The sequence below is a fragment of the Hevea brasiliensis genome, chromosome 1 (genome assembly GCF_030052815.1).
Source record: "Hevea brasiliensis isolate MT/VB/25A 57/8 chromosome 1, ASM3005281v1, whole genome shotgun sequence".
NCBI lineage: Eukaryota > Viridiplantae > Streptophyta > Magnoliopsida > Malpighiales > Euphorbiaceae > Hevea > Hevea brasiliensis.
The window spans coordinates 6,946,162-6,966,458 of record NC_079493.1 but is presented as its reverse complement, the minus strand read 5'-3'; the positions used below and the strand labels follow the sequence as shown (position 1 = coordinate 6,966,458).

Sequence of the window (20,297 nt, the reverse complement as noted above, 5' to 3'; positions counted from 1 at the left end):
TCCGTCACAAATTTTTTAGTTATTTTTTTAATATTTTAATTTTTTATGGACAGAATATTTTGTCTCTAAGCCATTACAAATTTGTGACAGATGGATTTATCCGTCACTAATTTGTGACGAAAAAATATTGCGAGTAAAAAATTTGTGACGGAATGCATTTCTGTAAAAAATGTGTGACAGATTTCTGTTACAAATTTTTAACGAAAATCATAATTCCGTCACAAATTTTGTGACGAAAAAATTATTCCGTCACAAATTTGTGACAAATTAACTTATCCATCACAAATTTGTGACGAATTTACTTATCCGTCACAAATCTGTGACAGCATAACATATTCCATCACAAATTTTGTGATGGCGTTATGTTTTCCATAAAAAAATTTTGTGATTGATGGATTTATCCGTCACAAATTTTTGACGAAAAAACATAATTTCATCAAAAATTTTGTGACGAAATAGTTATTCCGTTACAAATTTATAACAGAATAGTTATTCCGTCACAAATTTGTGACGAATTAACTCATCCATCACAAAGTTGTGACGAATTTACTCATCCGTCACAAATTTGTGACAACATAACATATTCCATCATAAATTTTGTGACAGCGTTATGTTTTCCATCACTAGTTTTTTACGGAAAGTTAATCCGTCACAAAAGCTCAGCGTAAAGAATTAGAATTTTCTAACAAAAAATTGAACCTCTTTCTTTCTTCTTCCATTCCCTCACCGCCTCTTTCCCCTTCGTCAACCTCCACCAATAGCAGGATGTGGAGAAAAAAACACATCTCCCTTTTTATCTTTCTACATATACTTATTTTATTTATTTTCTTATTAATTTAAATGAATTTTTTAGGATGATAGATATAGAGCAGCTTGTTGCCCATGTAGGTTTAGACGACTCACCCTAACTCTAATAGGATAAGTTCGAATATTTTTTAAATGGATTTAGGTGAGTTTGGGTTTACTATCAAGGAGTCAAGTCGTAGGTACCTTGCGAATACCGAACCCCGTTTGTATAAAGGATTAGTGAATACCCGCATTTATTACTCGTGAAGATAGTTATATTTGTGAATATTTTTAGTAGAACTTGAACCCAACACCTCAAAATTTCATGGCTCAAACTTAACCACTAGACTAAAAACTCACTATTAGTATCCTTATATATATAAGAAATATGATATTTTGTGATGAATTTCCTCTTAACAATCTATGGTTCATCGTTAAAAAGTCAAATATTATGACGAAATTATTACATTATCATGGTAAAAAATTTTTAATGACAATATGTAATTGTGTTATCTTACCGTAGTTATTTTGTCACCTAATATGTACATGAAAGAAATTAATATTTTGATATGAAATAATCTACAAATTGATATAAATTAACATGAAATCCTTTCTAATAATAAGCACCCGAATCATTTTGTAACTACTAACTCACATGAGTATTTGACTCCATCTTAATTCTTTAAAAAAAAAAAAAAAAAAACCCAAATTAATATAGCTAGTTTTATTCCAAATTTCGAATCACAGTTCATCGATGGGAAACATTTCAAAAGAATTAAATTATATTTTAAATTAAAATTTATAAATTTTTTATGCATTATATTTTAAGTAAATTTAGTTTAAATATTTTTATTAAATTATTAAATTTCAATATATAACTATTAATAAATATTTTTATACAAATTATCAATTAAAAACATATAATTAAATGGATTTGAATAATTTAAAATTAATTTTAATTAAATTTAAAAAATAATTTTATTTAAATATTTAAAAATAATTAATTAACAGCTCCTATTTTTTGTATCATCCCTTTAATTAGGCTGAAGTCCTAAACCAATGTTCTATTCATTATTATCATGAAAAAGAATATATATATACAAAAGCTCAACCTTAAAATTCTTTTAGATTTATTAAATGAGTTGATAATTTTAGAATATTCACTCATGCTTATCAACACTTTTTTATTATGTTGCCATGTTTTATTTTATTTTTAATTAATTAATTTAATTAACTATTTATTTTTTACATTTATAAATAATTCTAATGTAATAATTCTTTATATATACAATTCAACTTTATTTAATTTAAAGTTTATAATATTTTATTATTTTATTATTAATAATAATACAAATATTATATCTATACTAAAAACCAATCTTTTAGTATAATATTTACTGAAGGTATATTATATTATATTATTATTTAATAATATTCCCTAAAGAAATTTATTTTATTTAATGAAATAAACCATTTAAAATCCAAAACTGCAATCTTAATTCAATTAAAATAATTTCTTTAAAGTTAAAAAAAAATCAATAGAAGCATTTTAGTTTTAATTATTTTAAAGTATATAATCAAATAAATTATATCTGAATTTTATTATAAAATTAATGTCAAATTTTACTTGATTTGTTAAAAAGCTAATCTTAAAGCTTTTTTTTATTAAAACAATTAAACTTGCACTTAAAATTATTTTATTAATATCTAATACAATATTTTGCAAAATGCACTTAAAATTTAGAAAAAAAAAACTGTCTTTATATTTTTACTTTTTTAATAATTTGGTCCCTCTCTCAACATCAATTTCATCAACTATTATTTCCTTTGGCCCAAATCGAAAAACCTAAACCCTTAGCTCCCTCTTATTTCCTTCCCCCGATTCCCTCACCATCTTCACAAATTTTCCTCTCCCTCAGCCTCTCTCGGTCAGTCCAGTCGGTCTCTCCTCTGCACTAACCCCCCACCCCTTAATCTCTTTGCAACAGAGGACAGGGTCATGCCATTGCCTACCCCTCAACCTCGCCGATGCACAGAAGAAAGGCGTTGCTACTACTCATTCTTCCCACGTCGATGAAGAACGAGTCGCCAGTGATTGGGTTTTTAGTTCACAGGTCTTTGGGTTTTCTTTTTCAATTTTTTTTCTAAATATCTAACATCTGGTTGTGATGGAAGATTTTGTTAACATCTCGCTGAGAAGGTTAAATTAAGTTCGTGTTTTGGACTTGGTGCCTGCCAATTTATCTATTTCTTAAGTGGTGGTGAGTTGGTTCCCTTTAATTTAGTTGATTGTCTTGATTGTTTATCATGTTTTCTAAGGGTTTGCATCGTGAACTTAATAATAATAATAATAATAATAATAATAATAATAATAATATCTCTTGTTTTAACAACCTCTGTAATTTGCTTTGAAAAACTTTATTGGATTAGACTACATCGACAATTCTTTGTTTTGTTCAAAGTAAAAGCAAGACTAGAAGTGTTGAATTTTTTTTTTTTTTAATTTAGTATAATAGCATTGAGTATTGCATGTAAGGCATAAATTCAAGAATTTAAATTTTGATAATTTTATATTGACTCTGAGGGTTAACTTAATTAGTATGTAGATTTAATTTTCTCTTTATTAATCAAAATTTTAATGTTGAGACATGTAAGATCGTAAAGCATGTATTTTCTTTAATTGTAAATTTTTTAATTCAGATGAAGTGATCTATTTTTATTAAATAAAAAAATTAAACTTATGCATTCTCTTATGTTCATTTTAGTTGAAATTGATAGCTAGTCATTGATTGCTTGTTGAGCTTTTTGATTAGATATTAAAATTATTTATTGTTCTTGTTTAGATTGAATTTTGTGTTTATGGGTGGCCTGAATTTTAAAGGGAAATTATGCGTTATCCATGAAACTATAGCATTTTTTTAGGTGGAATCCTTATGGATTTGAAACTTCTCTAAAACTTATCCGAATCGCCTTGCTTGTTAAATGATTGCCCCCTTGATTTACTTCATTTCATTTGCACACACCTCTACTTGCTTTATTTTTCATCTCTTATAGATATAATTCTTGTTTTTATTTCCTTTATTTTTTGGTTCTGCTTCAATGGTGAGATTCATTGCCTCATAAATTCTTTTCCTTTGGGGAACAACTGGCATTATCCATGTGGCTTGTGTAAATTTTGCTATATCGTGAATATTAGATCATGAAATGATCTATCCCTTATCCGAGGTTCAAATTGATTTCATTATTAAGGTTGCTGCTAGGGATATAGGTGATGAATCCGTTCCTATTCGCTAGCGGCAACATTGGAGCTAATCAAGGTATTATTGATGATATGATTATATGCATAACTATTATTGATGAGCATTGATATTGATATTAGTAGCTTTATTTGAAGTGATTAGCTTTATTTGAATTGATTGGGTTTGTTTGAAATGTGTTGTAGTTTGGGTGGTATAAGATGGAAGCATTGGAAGTGTTTTTTTTTTCTCCATTTTAGGTATGTAAAATTAGCCTAATGAGGAGGTTTTTGTACATTCTAGAATAGTCAGAATGCTGTTGAAATTTCGTTAGATAAATATTCATATATGTATATGATATAACATATATATTAACATTACGCAAAAAAATTTTTTGAAGTAAATCTAATTTCATTTAGCCATAGGTGACCGTTCGGTGATATGCTCATTGGAGGGTGAGCTTTTACTGAATTGTCCTAAAGGACAGTTTGGAAATGCAGTGTCTATATTCGATATCTGCAAATGGATGCCTCTTGACTTATGCATAAGTAGAAATTTAGTGGTATCTCACTATGTTCTCTGATTGCATATATAGAAATGTGATATTTCATTTAATAATCTTAAATGGAATAGCACATTTTTTATATCGTGCAATTGGAGAACCTAGGGGAGATGCTGTCGAAATTTCTACATTTGCATGGTAAAAGTGTCCGTTTGTAGTTGTATAGACAATGCATTTTCGAATGGTTAGGGCCATACCCTTTCAAATTATGATCAGAGTTGTAGGGGGAAAGTAAGAAACATTATTTTACATTAGATATCTTATTTCTTAATGTAAACAATCCAAGAGATTCAGTTTTAAACATGATGGAAAATGTTAATTTTTAGTATTTTTCTTTTTAGGTTCATTCCTAATGGTCATACTATCTCAACCCATATCACTGGCGCCTTTAGGGAGTGACAGGATGCTACTGGTTACACATGGAAGGATGTCTCTCCATCTACTCGTGACTTCTACTAGCAGGAATTTATGGTAATTGTTATTTATTTCTAACAAAAATATATATACTTACTGTTATTGATATAATTATTTTAATAATCGAAATACTTATTTTTTAGAAAAAATATCAATGGAATGCAACTGATGATAGCATAATTAAAGATACTTGGGATAAAGTGGCATCTCTTCTAACAATAAGAAATTATACACTTGGCGGAAGAAAGGAACAAAACCTATTGGTGTTGCACAAGATGTATGGGATAGCTGATGGCACACTGGTCCACTCTAGAGTAGATTGCTAAATCTCGTATCGCTGCTCAAAATTGGCGTAGCGAGACTGGTGGTCCAGGCATTGGTTTAAGCAAGCATACTGGTGGTTCCAGGTCTACTGTGGAGCACAGTCTGAAAATGGTATTGCATTCCACTTTTTAATTCTTTAATGAACTATTATTACATATTTCATGACATTAACAATAAATTTATTATTTTAAATTTACATAAATTTTAGGCAGAAGAACTACACCGTGATCCTAATTCTTAGGAGGTGTTTAAAAAGTTGCATAAAAAAAAGGATGGAACCTTTGTTAATGTCAGGTCTCAGAGCATTAATGTAAGTAATTTTTATATTTCTTTTATTTTCATTTCAATTATTATGCATATGATATATTGTTATTGTTATTAAATTTCATTTCATTTTTACTGTTATTTGTATCTTATGAATGTTTTAGAAGTGTTTGGGTTTATGAGTAAATCATGTAGTTTTGGTGATATAAGGAGAATAGTGGAAGTGATATGATTCAATGTAATATTGTTGATTGACTGATATAAATTGAGCAATACTGTTAATATTTTAGAAGTGCTTGTGTTTGTGTATAAATGTTGTAGCAGTGGATGGTATAAGGAGGATATTGGAAGTGTTTTTTATATGCAGGAACATTATTTTGCTTTCATTAGCAGGTATGATATGTCCTATTACAGACGGTATATTGCCGAAATTTTCTTAATTATTAAGTTTGTATACTGAAATTTTTAATTTTCATTTTCCTAGTTTCATTATTACTTGTAATTAATTATTAGCTCAAATAATTATACACAGGATCAAATGGAGGCTATGGTGGTTGTTGCTACTACTGATGCTACTTCGAACTCACAGGATGACGATTCACAAGAGATCTCAATCAATGTCAATCGCCTATCCTTGGATATTATGGGTGGAGAGAAGAAGCAACGCATGTACGGTTTGGGCTCTCATGCTTCAACTTTGTACCCAGACTCATTCAGCAGCTCTGCCACTTCCCGCAGGACAACTACGGTGATAGATCATATTGCTGATGAGCGCATTAGAGTGCTTGAGGAGGAGATCGTGCGCATGAGGGAAAATTAAGAGCAAATTCTCCAGCAACGCGTTGAGGAGGAGGTATCGCGCCTCAGGCAATAGATTGAAGAGCAGTTTCGCTCTATACAAGAGGAGATGAGGCGTATGATGAGGCAAATGTCGTCATCATCCCGCCCTTCATGTGATTCTGTTGATTCTCATTATCAGAGCATGCCTAATCTGTAGCTTGATATTGTTTATATACATTTGCTAACTGAACTTATTTCTTGTACGGTTGACTTTATACTTTTATATAATATATGGTATTATTATTTACTAATTATTATAAAATTTATTATTATATTTATTTATGCTTATTACTAATTATATAAATATAATAATTCTTAATTCACCATTATTTGTTTATTATTAAAAAAATTAGAATATCAAAAAAAATTGAAAGAAAAATAATTTTGTGACAAATTATAATCCGTCACAAATTTGTGACGAATCATAAATTTGTGACGGACTGATCCATCACAAATTTGTAACGGAATCTATCAGAAATTTGTAACGGATTTATCCTTCACAATTTTGTGACGGAAAGCTTTCCGTCACAAAAAAAAATTCATCAAAATAATTTGTGACGGACAATATTTTGTAACAGAATTCCGTCACTAATCCATCTTAATTTTGTGATGGATTCATGTTTTGACGGGCCAATATTTAGTGACAGACGAATGAATTCCGTCACAAATTTTGATAGATTTTCCGTTACAAGTCCGTCAAAAATTTGTGACGGATTTTTCTAATCCGTCACTAAAAATTTGTGACAGAGAAAATTTTGACGTCAATTTTTCCGTCACAAATCCGTCACAAAATTCCATTTTTGACATATTTGTGACGGAAATCCATCACAAAATTTATTTTTTCTTGTAGTGTAAAAAAAATAGAAAGGAATTTTAATGATATTGTGGAGAAATTCTGAATATTTTGATTTATAAATGAGTAGCAAATTTAATTCTAATATTATGAAATAATTGATAAATTTATAATTTTTTAATTTAATATACCCACAATACAATGGAAGAAACACAAACTGATAAAATACCCTTCATCTTTCACACACATATATATATAAAATTGTATCCACCATTAATTAACACTTAACATTATAAGGGATTTGCTGATATTTTTTATTAACCACATATTTTAAATTTTTAATAACATATAAAATATTATTAAAATTTAGAGTTATTGTAATAAAACTTAAGAATTTAGATATATGATATAAAAGTAGACTGTTTGAATATAATTACTAATTAGTGAAAACATTTAATGGAATATAAATTTATATTTATATATATATATATATATATATATATTATTTTTTATTTTTATATTATAAAATGGATATATGATGAATAAATTATTAATTTAACGACAGAAGTGAAAATTAATATTAAATGAAAAAAGAAATAAATAAATTATGATAAGTTTTAGATATGGGATTTGAAATAAAGAAATACATACAACTAAACTTAATCTTTAAGTAAGCATGCATTAATCAAATTGCATACTAAAATATCAAATTACGTTATTACAACATTAATTAACCCTAATCCAATTTATCATAAACATGTATTCTTACGTTAATTATGAGGCTTATAAAATTATCATATTTATTTAGCCTGATTTATTTAATAATTAAAGATATATTACTCATTTAATATATATTAATTTTTTAATATATATATAATACCTTAAATTTTATAATTGCTTGTCAAAGGGATAATATGGTAAATTAGCAAATGGGATGCTATAATTAGGAAGCTATAAAAAAAAGTCCAAATAATTCTAGTGGTTATTATATTAATTTAAGGAGGATATATATGTCATAATGTTCGTTAAAATATTTGGCAACGGCCATCGTCCTTACTAGCCAAGAAATTTATTCAACTAGGGAATGGTTATACGGTTATTAATAATTTTAATTTAATATAAAATAATATTTTAAATTTATTATTAATTACTTTATACTTTATTTTTATTTTTTATATAAATTAATTTTTTATTTTTTATTTTTTTAATAAAGATTTCATAATAATAAAAATATAATTATATTTTGATTAAAGATGTGAAATAATTTTTTGTTGGCTAATTAAATCGTATAATCATTTTCATCAATTTTAAATATCAAACTTTTTTATGTCTTCTTAATATATTAAAGAAATATAATATAATTAAATATTATCTTTATTTTATAATATTAATAATATTTTAAAAACAATATTAATAATCTAAAAACTATAGAGATAATAAAAAAAATATTTTTATGTAATATATAAAAAAATTATAAGTATATAAAATAAATATATGTTAATATATTGTATTTACTCAATAATTGTGACTACTTATTATAGCATTAAAAGAATAATTATTAAATGATTTAGTGACAATTAATTCCAAATTTTTTATATTATTTTTTGTATGAGTAGTTAGTTTTATTTATGTGAAAATATAATATGTTGACTTGTAATTCTCTTTTATACTTTATTTCTAATTAATGAAATATTTTATCTATTTTTATAAAAATAAAAATAAAAAATTTTAGAAAAGCTTATATATATATATATATATATATATATATATATATATATATATATATATATATAGTACCATGTGGCATTTTTTTAGAAAAACTTGCCTACTTCACACACACACATATTTTTAGAGATACGAAGAATTCAAAGCGCTAAAAAAAATTCTCTTTGATAGACCTTATAAAAGAATACACCCTTGTACTTAACACCACATCAAACTTAAAATCGTAACTCAATGGATTTATAAGTTATTTCTATTTATACGTCTTTCACTCATTCTGTCTCTCTAACGTAAAAATTTTAGCACCTGAATATTTTCAACAATCTTCCTTTTAACTATGAATTACTTCCAAATTGGACTTACTAAGCGTTCACCCTTTCGAGCGAAAACTTTCTTCTTAACTCGAATATTACAGCATTACCAAAATACCATCAAACCTACCATGAGCATGCCACTCCACCAATTATCACTCTTTCATCAACTTGTGGAGGCACCGTAGGAGTCACTAACCACCATCTCCATGCCCGTTTCCGCCAAGCCAACAGCTTGATACCACTTATTAGATTCAGAGGGCTCAAAATGCCTAAAAAAAATCTTTCTTGATGAGTTTTTTATGAAGAAAATATGCTTATGGACTTAACACCACATCAAACCCAAAATCTTAAGTTAATGGATTTACGAATCCTTTTTACATACTTCATCAACACTTGAATGCTGCCAACAAATGAAAAGCCTATACTATGTTTTTTTATTTTTTTCGTTTATTTATGATTAAAGACCATCTAGGTTCATTTTTAATATCATTTTCATGCAAATAAAATTGTAAAAATCTAAGGCTAACATCACAAGTTTGAACTAATGAAACAATCCTTTCAATTATAAAAGCAAGAGTAAAACTATATGCATGAATCCTTCTAAAAGCCCACAAATATGAAATACTTCGAGTAGAGAATCACCTTTTAACCGTATAAAACAATGAGAACTTCCATTACCAATGCCGTAGATACATATCAAACTTCAAAATTACAACCAACTACTTCTTTTCCATCGTCTTTTGAGTCAATCTTTTAAGGCTCATTTCATTTATTTCATTTATACTCTTTGAATTATAAACAACTCGAGGATAGTCACAAAATGACAATGAGTTTTACACAACTACTACTTTTAAAATAGCATTTAGTATTTTAATCATAATTACGTAATTTTTATATTAGTATTTAGAGATTAAGAAAGTGACTCATGAAAATTTACTCCTTTTAGCTTGTAGAGAGAGCGTATTAATTAGAATCAATAAAATGATATCACTATTTTCACATTTAACAGTTAATCCAACAACTATTTTTACCGAACACTTATAATTTAGATCATTATCGAAACAACTAATATCTAACAGCTATCAAAATAGTTAACAATTACTAGAACAGCTAATATTACCGAACAAGCCTAGAAAAGCCAAAAAAAAAATGCCAAGATAGTAGAGAGTTCTTATAAGTTTCACGAAAAGTTAAAACTCATCAACTTCTACAAAATAAAAAAGTTTTTATACCACATAATCTCCAATAGAAAAACCAGTCATAAACAGCAACAATACTTCAATTAAAATATCACCATAATAAAAGATTATGAGCTTGTTCAAGACAATATAAAAGAACCTGCCCTACCAGCATCAAGCAGAATGAGAAAAGATGATAGAAAAATCATCCTATCCCACCTTTTCCCTCCTGAAAGCTCCATGATGTAGACTTCTCAAGTGGTATCATGTCATGGATTGGTATCCTAAGAATAGATTATTTCCCAAGAAAAGTAATCAGCAAATAAAAGCACAAGCCATGCATAGAAACAAAGATTAATGAAACTATGCTCTATTTTTTACTCTTCATTCGCTATTTCTACATAGAAACCAAATCACTTTCTGTGGTACAAACTACTTCTTGAAAGTAAACTATAATGAAGAGGGCAAAAACAAAAGCCACTACAATTTACAGAACGATGAACTAATGGCATTTTCCAATGCATAATCAAAGGTCAACCGGCTGTCAGTTATTCCCATCATCAGCAGATGAGTTGATGTTTGCATCCAAGGCTGGATGATCATTTCATGGGCAGATTCGGGCGGGGCAGGATGGTGCGACCCAACTCTTCATTTAACTTGACTGGAAGAGGTGGCATCTGCTTCATTACATCAGGCATATCATTCAACCTGCAAATTAAAAGGAACAGATGAGTTCTATTCATGAAAATTAAGCCAAGTCTCAAAAAAGTCAAATGCCTTGAACTTAGCGAAATAAAGCACAAGCAAATATGTGGTTTTTGGCTGAATGAAGCAGATTCTCAATAAGAATGTTTGTTTGCTTCACTGCACCCACAACAGGCACTGTAATAAGGCCAAGACCAGTTACTGGTATGTTGACTCTGCTTGGATACAAGGTACCAGTGTTAAAGGCTCAAGCCTCACTTGAACCCAATAGATTGGATCTGCTTGACAGCAACTCACTAAGCTCACAGGCCTCTGTTAAGCCTTCAGACACAACTTGAAAGTAGCAGTTTTCAACTGTCCAAATAATGCATCCATAACTCATTGGTGTAAATTTGAATGTTTGGGAAGTGATGCAGGTTCCATATTGCTGAGAAGCTCTTCACTGAATGCTACCAATAATGGCAATAACATGTATATGAAAGTTCAAATAGATAGATAACCACAATCCACTGGCATTAATTGTATCTATAATCACCTCTTGAGCAGAAACTCTTTTACTAAGAGATGCAACATGTAATCTTAACAGTTCAAATACAGATATAGCTAGAAAACATCCGCATATTTAAAGGCCACTCAACCAAAGCTTCAGCTCGCATGCTCAAAAAAGAGTAAGCTTAGGTTGTTCTCCATATTAAATGAATTCATGCTCAATTCATGATCATTTAGAAGTCTTAACAAACAAAAGGTACAATAGAAAGTGATTAATCATTTAGAAGTCACTCATATATGAACAAGCATCTAAAAGTCACACACATCAGTGAACACTGACATTTAATAAACACCCAGGCAAAGAACATAGCAAAGAAATAAAATGCCTTAAGCACTCATAAAAATTACATGATAAGAAATCAAGGGCACAAGTTGCAACATACTCGCTCATAATCTTGAGAATGTTGTCACGAGTTTGGCAAAGGAGACTGATGTTTTCCTGCAGCTGAAAAGAAAAAGGCCTTCAGTTTGACAGCTACACGGCATGCATGAAGCAGGATAAAAAACAAGAATAAAGTTATCACCACTCAAATAGCAGCAAAGGCTTTTCAGAGCACCAAAACAATGAGCACATAAAAAATGCTTCTTATTGTATTTGGTCTCATGGGCTTTTAAATATCACAATATTGACAAAAATTAGTGTCAAAAGGATATTTCATTTATATATAGAAATTAAGATTTAAGAAGCAGCACCACAAACATCATTTAGACCAAAGGCTCAAAATTGGCCCTTAAAATTTAATACAATAGTCAAATTAGCCCTCTATTTTTATTTACAGTCAATTGAACCCTTCAAAATTCAACTATATTTTAGGCCCCTTTTATTTCAATTTTGGCTCAATTAAACCCAATTTCAGTTACGTGCTCATGCGACAAAAATGGACGCTCAATTCAATCAATTACCAAAAATAAATTTTAAAAAATAATAATCAACTCAAAAACAAATCTGGGTTTCTTTTTCCCCATCATTATTGCCATTTTCTTCAAAACCAACTTTAGCTCATACATGCCCTCCTCATGGATCTCAACTAAAACCACCGCATCAATGACCACCTTCACTTAATCTATAACAAATAAATTAATAATTGCTTACCCCTAAAAGCTTGCCTGCAAGTATCTGTTTACTGAATACACTATTCACTGCACCTTAACAATGCCCCACTAAACTACCCACAAACCATCAAAAACCATACCAATATCAAAATGTTAAAAGGGGAAAAAAAAAAGTTATGGTCTTAGCTTTTGGAAACTAAAACGATCCTCAACAAATCTAATCAGGAACAAGAAGTTGAAATAATAAGAACCCAGTAACTACAAAAGTTGAGATCTCTTAAAGATTTACGAATTTGAGAGTTGTTTGTAAAACCTGAAAATGGTTTCTTCTAGAGAGAGCAAAGATATGTTTCAGAAGAGTTTAGACCCTAGAAAAGTTTGCAGGGAAAATTTGCAGTGAAGAAGCTTTTGATTATGGATGTTTGTAAGGGTTAGAGGAGAAATTTTGATATTGGAGGTGGTGAATTTGGTGTTGATGAAGAAGATAAGAAGGAAAAGCAGATATTATGTTCATTTTTTTTGCAGGTTTTGTAAATGATTAAGAATTTCTTATAATTTTTAAAAAATATTTTTAATTATTAAAACATAAAAATAATATTTTACTCATTAACTATCTTCTTTACTAAATCTTTTAATGCTGTTAGTCAACACCGTTAATTTTAGACTTACTAGGGTGAATTTGAATTGTGTAAGGCTTAATTGACTGTGAATAAAAATGGAGGGCTACATTGACTTTTGAACTAAACTGTAGGGGCATATACAGGCCTTTGGCCCATCATTAAAGGGAAAACTCGAAGGCAAGGGTTTTTTTTTTTTTCTTTTTTTAAGGTTATTTAAATAGATAATGTATATAGAAATCTTGTACATAAAGACTGGCTACATCTATGATTTCTTGGCTTGGTTATATATATGTATGTGTGTGTGTGTGTGTGTATAGAGAGAGAGAGAGAGAGAGAGAGAGAGATGCATAAGATCTTTTGAGATATACCAAATGTATACCATGAGTTTCATCCATCATATGCAAAAGGTGCATCACAACCTTCCAAAAGGAAACCAGATAGTAATCACCAATGCACAAATGATATGCAAAGCCAGAGATTTTGGAATTAGTGCAATGATGCTTACCAAACTAAACTCAAAGTGGAAATGATGAGATCATACATAGGTATTCACCTGCATAGTAGAAAGATTAGCAGATATTTGATTGAAGACCTTTGCATTTTGCTCAAGAAGCTCCCCTGTAATACCACCAATGGCTGCAAGCAGCAAACTGTAGCTTATCAGTAGCATAGAAGATCTCATAGCATAGCAATATCATAGAAGATATTATTAAGATTTATAGAACTGGAGGAGGGAAGGAGCCAAAATAATTAAGCCTTCACCTACAAATGATACAACCTTTTATTAATATATATACACACATATGCATATGTATATGTATACATATATGTATATATATATTATAGATGGCAACACCCAATGTGAATTCTAATTTGGGAATCTGATCAGACCTAGTCTTACCATAAACTGACAAATATCCAATAAATTTCTGACCTCGCTCCAAAAACTAGCCAAGAAAAGTTTTTTTTAGCATTATGAATTTCCACAATTACCCATCACAAAATTCTTCCTTTTGATCTTGAGCCCCATTAATGACATGACATTCATCTGTTAAATTATCATAAATATAACTTAATATAAGTTGCTTGATATGATGAAGGCAAGTGAGGATGAATCATCTCCTTCCATCAATTCATTTAGAATCACAAAACAGCAACACTGACACAACCTGTTTTAGGTGACAGGCAGAAATTGGCAACTCACAATTAATTTATCTCAACACAAGAGATACATACCCGCAAAAATGCACACATAAAGTAGCCTGGTTAACTTTTACTAGACTATTTCATCTCAAGACATCTATGGTGTCTTCATTATAGACCATTTAACCATTTAACAGAAACTGCAAAACAGGATCTGCATACTTGATATCTCCTTAAACTCTAGCTCCATTCATCAATTCGACCATACCCTAGGGTTTTTATGGACCACAATCACTTAATTTAGAATACTTAGAGAGGGATAGAACTCAACCCATAAATAAACTATGTATAGAAGGTTCTTTAACTTCAGATAATTAATCCAGAAAACTTCTCAAATGTCTTTGTAATATGTATCCAGAAAAGTTGTATGTTGAAATCTTCCTACTTGAAAATACTTTTCCATTTGTGTCTGTTTAAGATAAAAGAGAGTTCATCATTAATTCCATCTGAACAACAAGATGACATGGTCAATCAATGATTGCATGTTTTATACAGTATTGATATTATATCAGTTATCAGAAATGAAACTTTGGCTCTAAACAGGCATGAATTATCAAAATGGCCCACATAGGCATCCAAACTGGTTTTCAATTGAAGTTTCCTTAAGTGATGCCATAGTTTTATTGCCATGAAATCAAAAGTTCCAAAGAGCAAAAGTTCACATATTGGCCATGAAATAAAAAATGAATAACTTCATATGTATGCTATGGTAGACTAGCCAGAAACATTCATAAAATGGAAATTACATATATATAGCCTAAGGCACAAATGATTCAAGAAATACAAGTAGCTGCACATGAGCACTTACCTAGAAATACAGGGAAAGGTAAGCAAAATCTACATTACCAATGCCCCACATGAATTTATATCATAATTATGCATCGAATTCTTCCAATCACCCAATTATTACATTCACAATGTTGAGTTATTAGTTTAAAAGTATCAATAAGAAATCAAAAGAAAATCTAATAATAAAAATATCATAACAACTTAGGACACCATTGATTACAATAAGACTTTGATAGCGTTTGATAATTCATCCAGCACAGCAGTAGAATTAAACTATTAAAAACTTTTTTCTTTTTAACTACCTTTGAGAGCATGTTAAACTTAGTTTTAAACGATCATATTTTAATGAATGAAAAATCCAAATCTTTAGTCAATTTTGCAAATAATATCAAGAACAAAAAGCTTCCGTTGCAGGAGCACAGAACTTCACCTTCGTATGAAATGCCATCATCATAATCCACTGGAAGCATTGGAGTTGCATATGGAGGAAAGTTAGGCCTGCCCATGAAGTGAGATGCCTTCATTGAAGGATCAGCAACTCTTTCCTGAGAAACAAAAGTAGAAGATATTGCCTAAGCACCTATCAACACAAGAAATCACTATCACATTTATAATATAGATTCTTTCTACGTGTTGTGTCCACCCTGTGCCCTATGTGTCCCAAAAGGTATTCCTTATGAAACCACTGACCACAAATTGTTTGGCAATCACAGGTGACCCAACATTAAAATTAGTTACACCAGAAGGTGTCATGGATTTCCAAATGGAAGACTCAATTTCCTGTTTGTTTAACACTTAAGAAACAAATAACAGCTAGTAAAACAAGCACCACAAAAGGAGAAAAATCCAATTAAATGAAAATTTAGTCAATCCCAATTCCCAAGCATGTGTGGTATTGCTAAATGTTCAGAATGCATAATTTAAACTTCCATATGTATATTTTACCAATTAATATCTCTAACCATATCAAACTATCAGGTTTGAAAGTATGGCATGTACTTCTCAATTTATCTGATAAAGACTGCATCTTGCATATGGCAGATGTCTGCATGAAGTTTGAAATTGAAAGTATGCCAGTATTAGTCAACAACTAAGGCCCGATGGTGGATTTTAAGACTCTAGACACCTCAACATCCTGTCCAAACCAGCATGTTGACGCTCCAGATCATAATGCAGGAACATTAAGTAACCAACAAAAATAAGCAAATAATGAAAGCAGAAACTATGCCAAAAAAAATGATTTGATTGTATGCAAAGTTGAAGGGCTGCATGAAACTAAAATTAACCATGTAAGATGTAACCAAATTCCAGCTAATAAAAAACTGAAGAGAGAGAGATGCCAAAAGGAATCTAACTTTTGGACTATTTTGCATGAGCCTTTGCAGAAAAAGAATATAAAGGGCACTTTAAATAGTCAAATTTCAAGGTTGTTCTGCAAGAACAAAGATAACAATGATAGATACCCGCTGAATCATGTGATTTTATCTCTCTAATAAAGGAATTTGTTGACACCACAGCAACATCAAAGAGACATTTTGTTGACAACATTCGAATATCCTATCAGGTTTATTTATGCAAATAAGACACATTTAAATGTAAATATAAATAAACAGTAGCAAATTGCGGATTATAGAGTTACTTCCATGCAAATATAATTTAACAAGACATCACGAAGGGGCACAAGATAACATTCCAAGCAACACAGAAGTATCTATTATTTTGAAATGCTAGCATCATGTAAATACCCTAGATAATCTAACATTCTTCCCATGTGAATATAGACATACAGAATCACCACCTCTTCTGAACCACATAATGACATATAAGACTCCCTGCCTTATTGTCTGCATAAGCATACGTGTACGAGATAGAGAGAGAAAGAGATTTTAATGATTCTTGGCTGTATTTGCATATGGTTGATTAGTAATTAACGTAAGACAAAAGTAATAACCATGTCTGTATACACAGAAAATCTTAACAACAAACACAAGTCAGAAAATAACAGGAAATTACCTTTTTATCTTTATTCTTCCTTGCTAAATTATCTTCCTTCCTTCTCTTGCTATTTTCTTTTTTCTGGACGAAGAAATGAATCAGTTAGTAGATCTGGAAATATATCACACACATGCAAACACCCATTAAATCCCAATAATTTCATGGGCACCTCATTAGCTTAAATGGATCAAAATATAGAAAGCTTCTAGTTATTTAACTACCAAATCAGAAGGTTTTGGGAATCTAACGAACCAAATTCCGATAATGATCATTTAAAAAAGGTTTAAAGGCTTCTAGCAGCAGTATATGAGTCAAAGACAACTTACAGTCATCCATCTGCAGCGCAATGCAACATCTCGTACTGTCTTATTTTGCAGCTGCAAAGCTATTTTCGCATAACGTATTATGCTTGATTCTGCTGCATATCTGCAGTGAAACAAAAAGAAAAAATACATCATTTAGATGAATTAATAGCATATCCTTACTAGTTTGATAGAAATTAAATTTTAGGGCAACAACCAACACAATAATGCAAATAATCACATTCCCACCAGGGTTTCAGCATAAATTTTTATCTCATTTACAACGCAAAGCAAATAACAAAATACAAAAGTTTCAAACATTCAGCTAACACAGATCTTAGTGGAATGTAAGGGTGAAGTTGGCCAACTAATGAGATTTTCAACCAAAAAAAAGGAGGGCCTAATTACCAAAAAAAGCCAAATCTTTTCATGTTTTTTGTTTTGTCTACAGTCTCAAATTTTGGCAGTTTTATCCCAATTGCCAAACTTAGTTCCAATTCTATTCAATTTTTTCGAACCAGACCTTCAAATCCATTTTCCAATTGATCCATGGACACCCATGACGATCCAACCCCACCACTAGCATCAACACCTCCCAAACTTCATTTTGACACGCATGGTGCTTGAAGTAATGGTAAAATACAGTTGTCATGGGTGGTTGCATAGTTGTTAAAATCGCGAGTTGACTGGTACCATTTTACGAATTAGAATCACTAAAACGAGTCAAAACATATGTAAAATCAAAATCAAGTAAATCCTCGTAAAATCACGATTTTAAATAGTAAAATCATATTAAAAAAACACGATTTTGCGAGTTTACGATTCTACTATTTATGATTTTATAGATTTAAAATTTTACAATTGAAACATTTCCTTTTAATTTATAAAAACATTGTCATTTGTTTATTTTAACATCATTTCTAGATTTTTTAAGTTTTTAAATATATAATAACTATTATTTTTGCCACTACAATTATCATGTATATATTGCAATTTTTTATATGATTCTTTGAGCAACTTTGTTATATTTCAATTATCAAAAGTATGATCTAATTTCTACATATTATTCATCAAATATTTACATTATTTGTATTTACATCTTTTCAAAGTTAAAAACTTAGAATTATACTTTCAAATATGAAGTTTATATATGTATATATGTGTTAACAATACATTAGGTATTAATTCAGTTGCACGCTCAAGATACAGGATGTCAAACAATATTGCAGAACTCAACAACAAATGAAAATTCAGCAAAGATTATAAGAACCCAATCCACAGAAGGAACAAAGCCCCAATAAAAACTACACAAAACTAAACAAAATCAACAAAAATTGGAAGAACCCATTCAAGAAAAGAAGAAACTAAAAATGAAAGGAACTTACTTAGCTAAACCATCCTCCAGAATTGCTTGCTCTTCCAGGCTCCAATCTGTGGAGATACCAGGGTTATGTTTCAAAGCTGTAACAGAACTCTCAGGACCTGAATTCCCATGTCCGTTAGTGGGATTTGCTCCACCGAAAGAAGAGGATGCATGATTGGCATCTTGATGATGCGTACCAGACGGGTTCGCCATCAAGGAAACAAAAGATTCCGTATAATTATATTTACAGACACAAAACCCAGATTCAAAAAATTACAGAATCACAAAGATTAGAAATGGTTCCTTCCAGTACTGAGGTTCCCGCCATAAAATGAGGGAAACAGTGATTAAGAAGATGGTTTTGATGGGTTTTACATATATCAAAAGATGGGTTTCGATTTCAATTTTGAAACAGAAAAGGAGATGTTGATTTTTATAGAAATATATACAGAAATAGAAAGATACAGAGACATGCAGTGTATGAGACTGAAGGGAGCTCGCTGTTGACAACGAAATTTGAGAAACAGAGGTGGATGTGTACGGAATCGAAGTGAAAGGTTTTCAATATTGGATGTGAAACAGTGAAAGCAAATACTTTTATTTCTCGTACTCTTTTTTGCAATTTTAGCTAGTGGTATCTTCTAGCTCTTTTATTAATTGTTTTATTAAGAAATTAATCATTTATATAATAATTTAAAATAATAATAATTAGAAAAAAAATAATTATTAATATAAATTTAATAGTATATTTTGATCAAAATATTTTATCAATTAGAGGTTGAAAATATTAATACAAATATTATGTTATCATATAATATAATTAAGAGAATCAATATTTTAATAAAGATGAAAATGATAAATCTATATAAAGGGTTTTCAATTTGGATGTGAAAGCAAATACTTTTATTTCTTCTACTCCCTTTTGCAATTTTAGCTATCTAAGCATTTTAGTAGCTTAAGTGATTAATTATGTACATGATAATTTAAAATAGAAGTATTTAATAAAAAAATAATTATTAAAATAACTATTAAATGTAAAAATGTCGAAACGTTCTTTCAATTAAAAGTTATATGTCACTGTACAATATAAATAAAAGAGATAATATTTTAATAAAAGTAAAAATAATAAATTTATATCTGTATATCTATATAAAGTAAAAAGATATTCTTATTGTGCTATCATATATATAATATTATTTTTTATAATATCATCATGTGACATTCTCTATTATATTTTCATGTGACTTTTTCTATTATTTTTTTATTTTTTAATTAATTATTTAAT

The 20,297-nt window shown here is 29.6% G+C and overlaps 2 protein-coding genes across 9 annotated transcripts; one reads left to right on the top strand and one right to left on the bottom strand.

Annotated features, from left to right (window-relative positions):
- Window positions 1–2,574: 2,574 nt before the first annotated feature.
- Window positions 2,575–6,677, top strand: LOC110650537 (uncharacterized). Of its 8 annotated transcripts, XR_009147527.1 has the most exons (7): window positions 2,575–3,047; window positions 4,036–4,103; window positions 4,229–4,282; window positions 4,926–5,055; window positions 5,142–5,433; window positions 5,531–5,632; window positions 6,176–6,677. XR_009147527.1 is itself a non-coding variant. In XM_058143650.1 (4 exons), the coding sequence occupies exons 2-4, from the start codon at window positions 4,058–4,060 to the stop codon at window positions 6,336–6,338; spliced, it is 396 nt and encodes a 131-aa protein (XP_057999633.1). In that variant the 5' UTR covers window positions 2,575–3,047; window positions 4,036–4,057; the 3' UTR covers window positions 6,339–6,677. The 8 variants fall into 8 exon arrangements, 2 of the variants coding, with proteins under 2 accessions (XP_057999633.1, XP_057999636.1); XR_009147534.1 differs by lacking the exon at window positions 4,229–4,282 and having other exon boundaries at window positions 2,575–2,900; window positions 2,987–3,047; window positions 4,926–5,433; XR_009147528.1 differs by having other exon boundaries at window positions 4,926–5,433; window positions 5,538–5,632.
- A 4,110-nt stretch (window positions 6,678–10,787) lies between these two features.
- Window positions 10,788–19,605, bottom strand: LOC110650539 (uncharacterized). The gene is made up of 7 exons (XM_021805546.2): window positions 19,035–19,605; window positions 17,674–17,773; window positions 17,366–17,428; window positions 15,783–15,897; window positions 13,914–13,996; window positions 12,071–12,132; window positions 10,788–11,141 (listed from the first exon to the last, which is right to left on the bottom strand). Exons 1-7 carry the CDS (start codon window positions 19,223–19,225, stop codon window positions 11,033–11,035), a joined length of 723 nt encoding a protein of 240 aa, XP_021661238.2. The 5' UTR covers window positions 19,226–19,605; the 3' UTR covers window positions 10,788–11,032.
- Window positions 19,606–20,297: the final 692 nt, after the last annotated feature.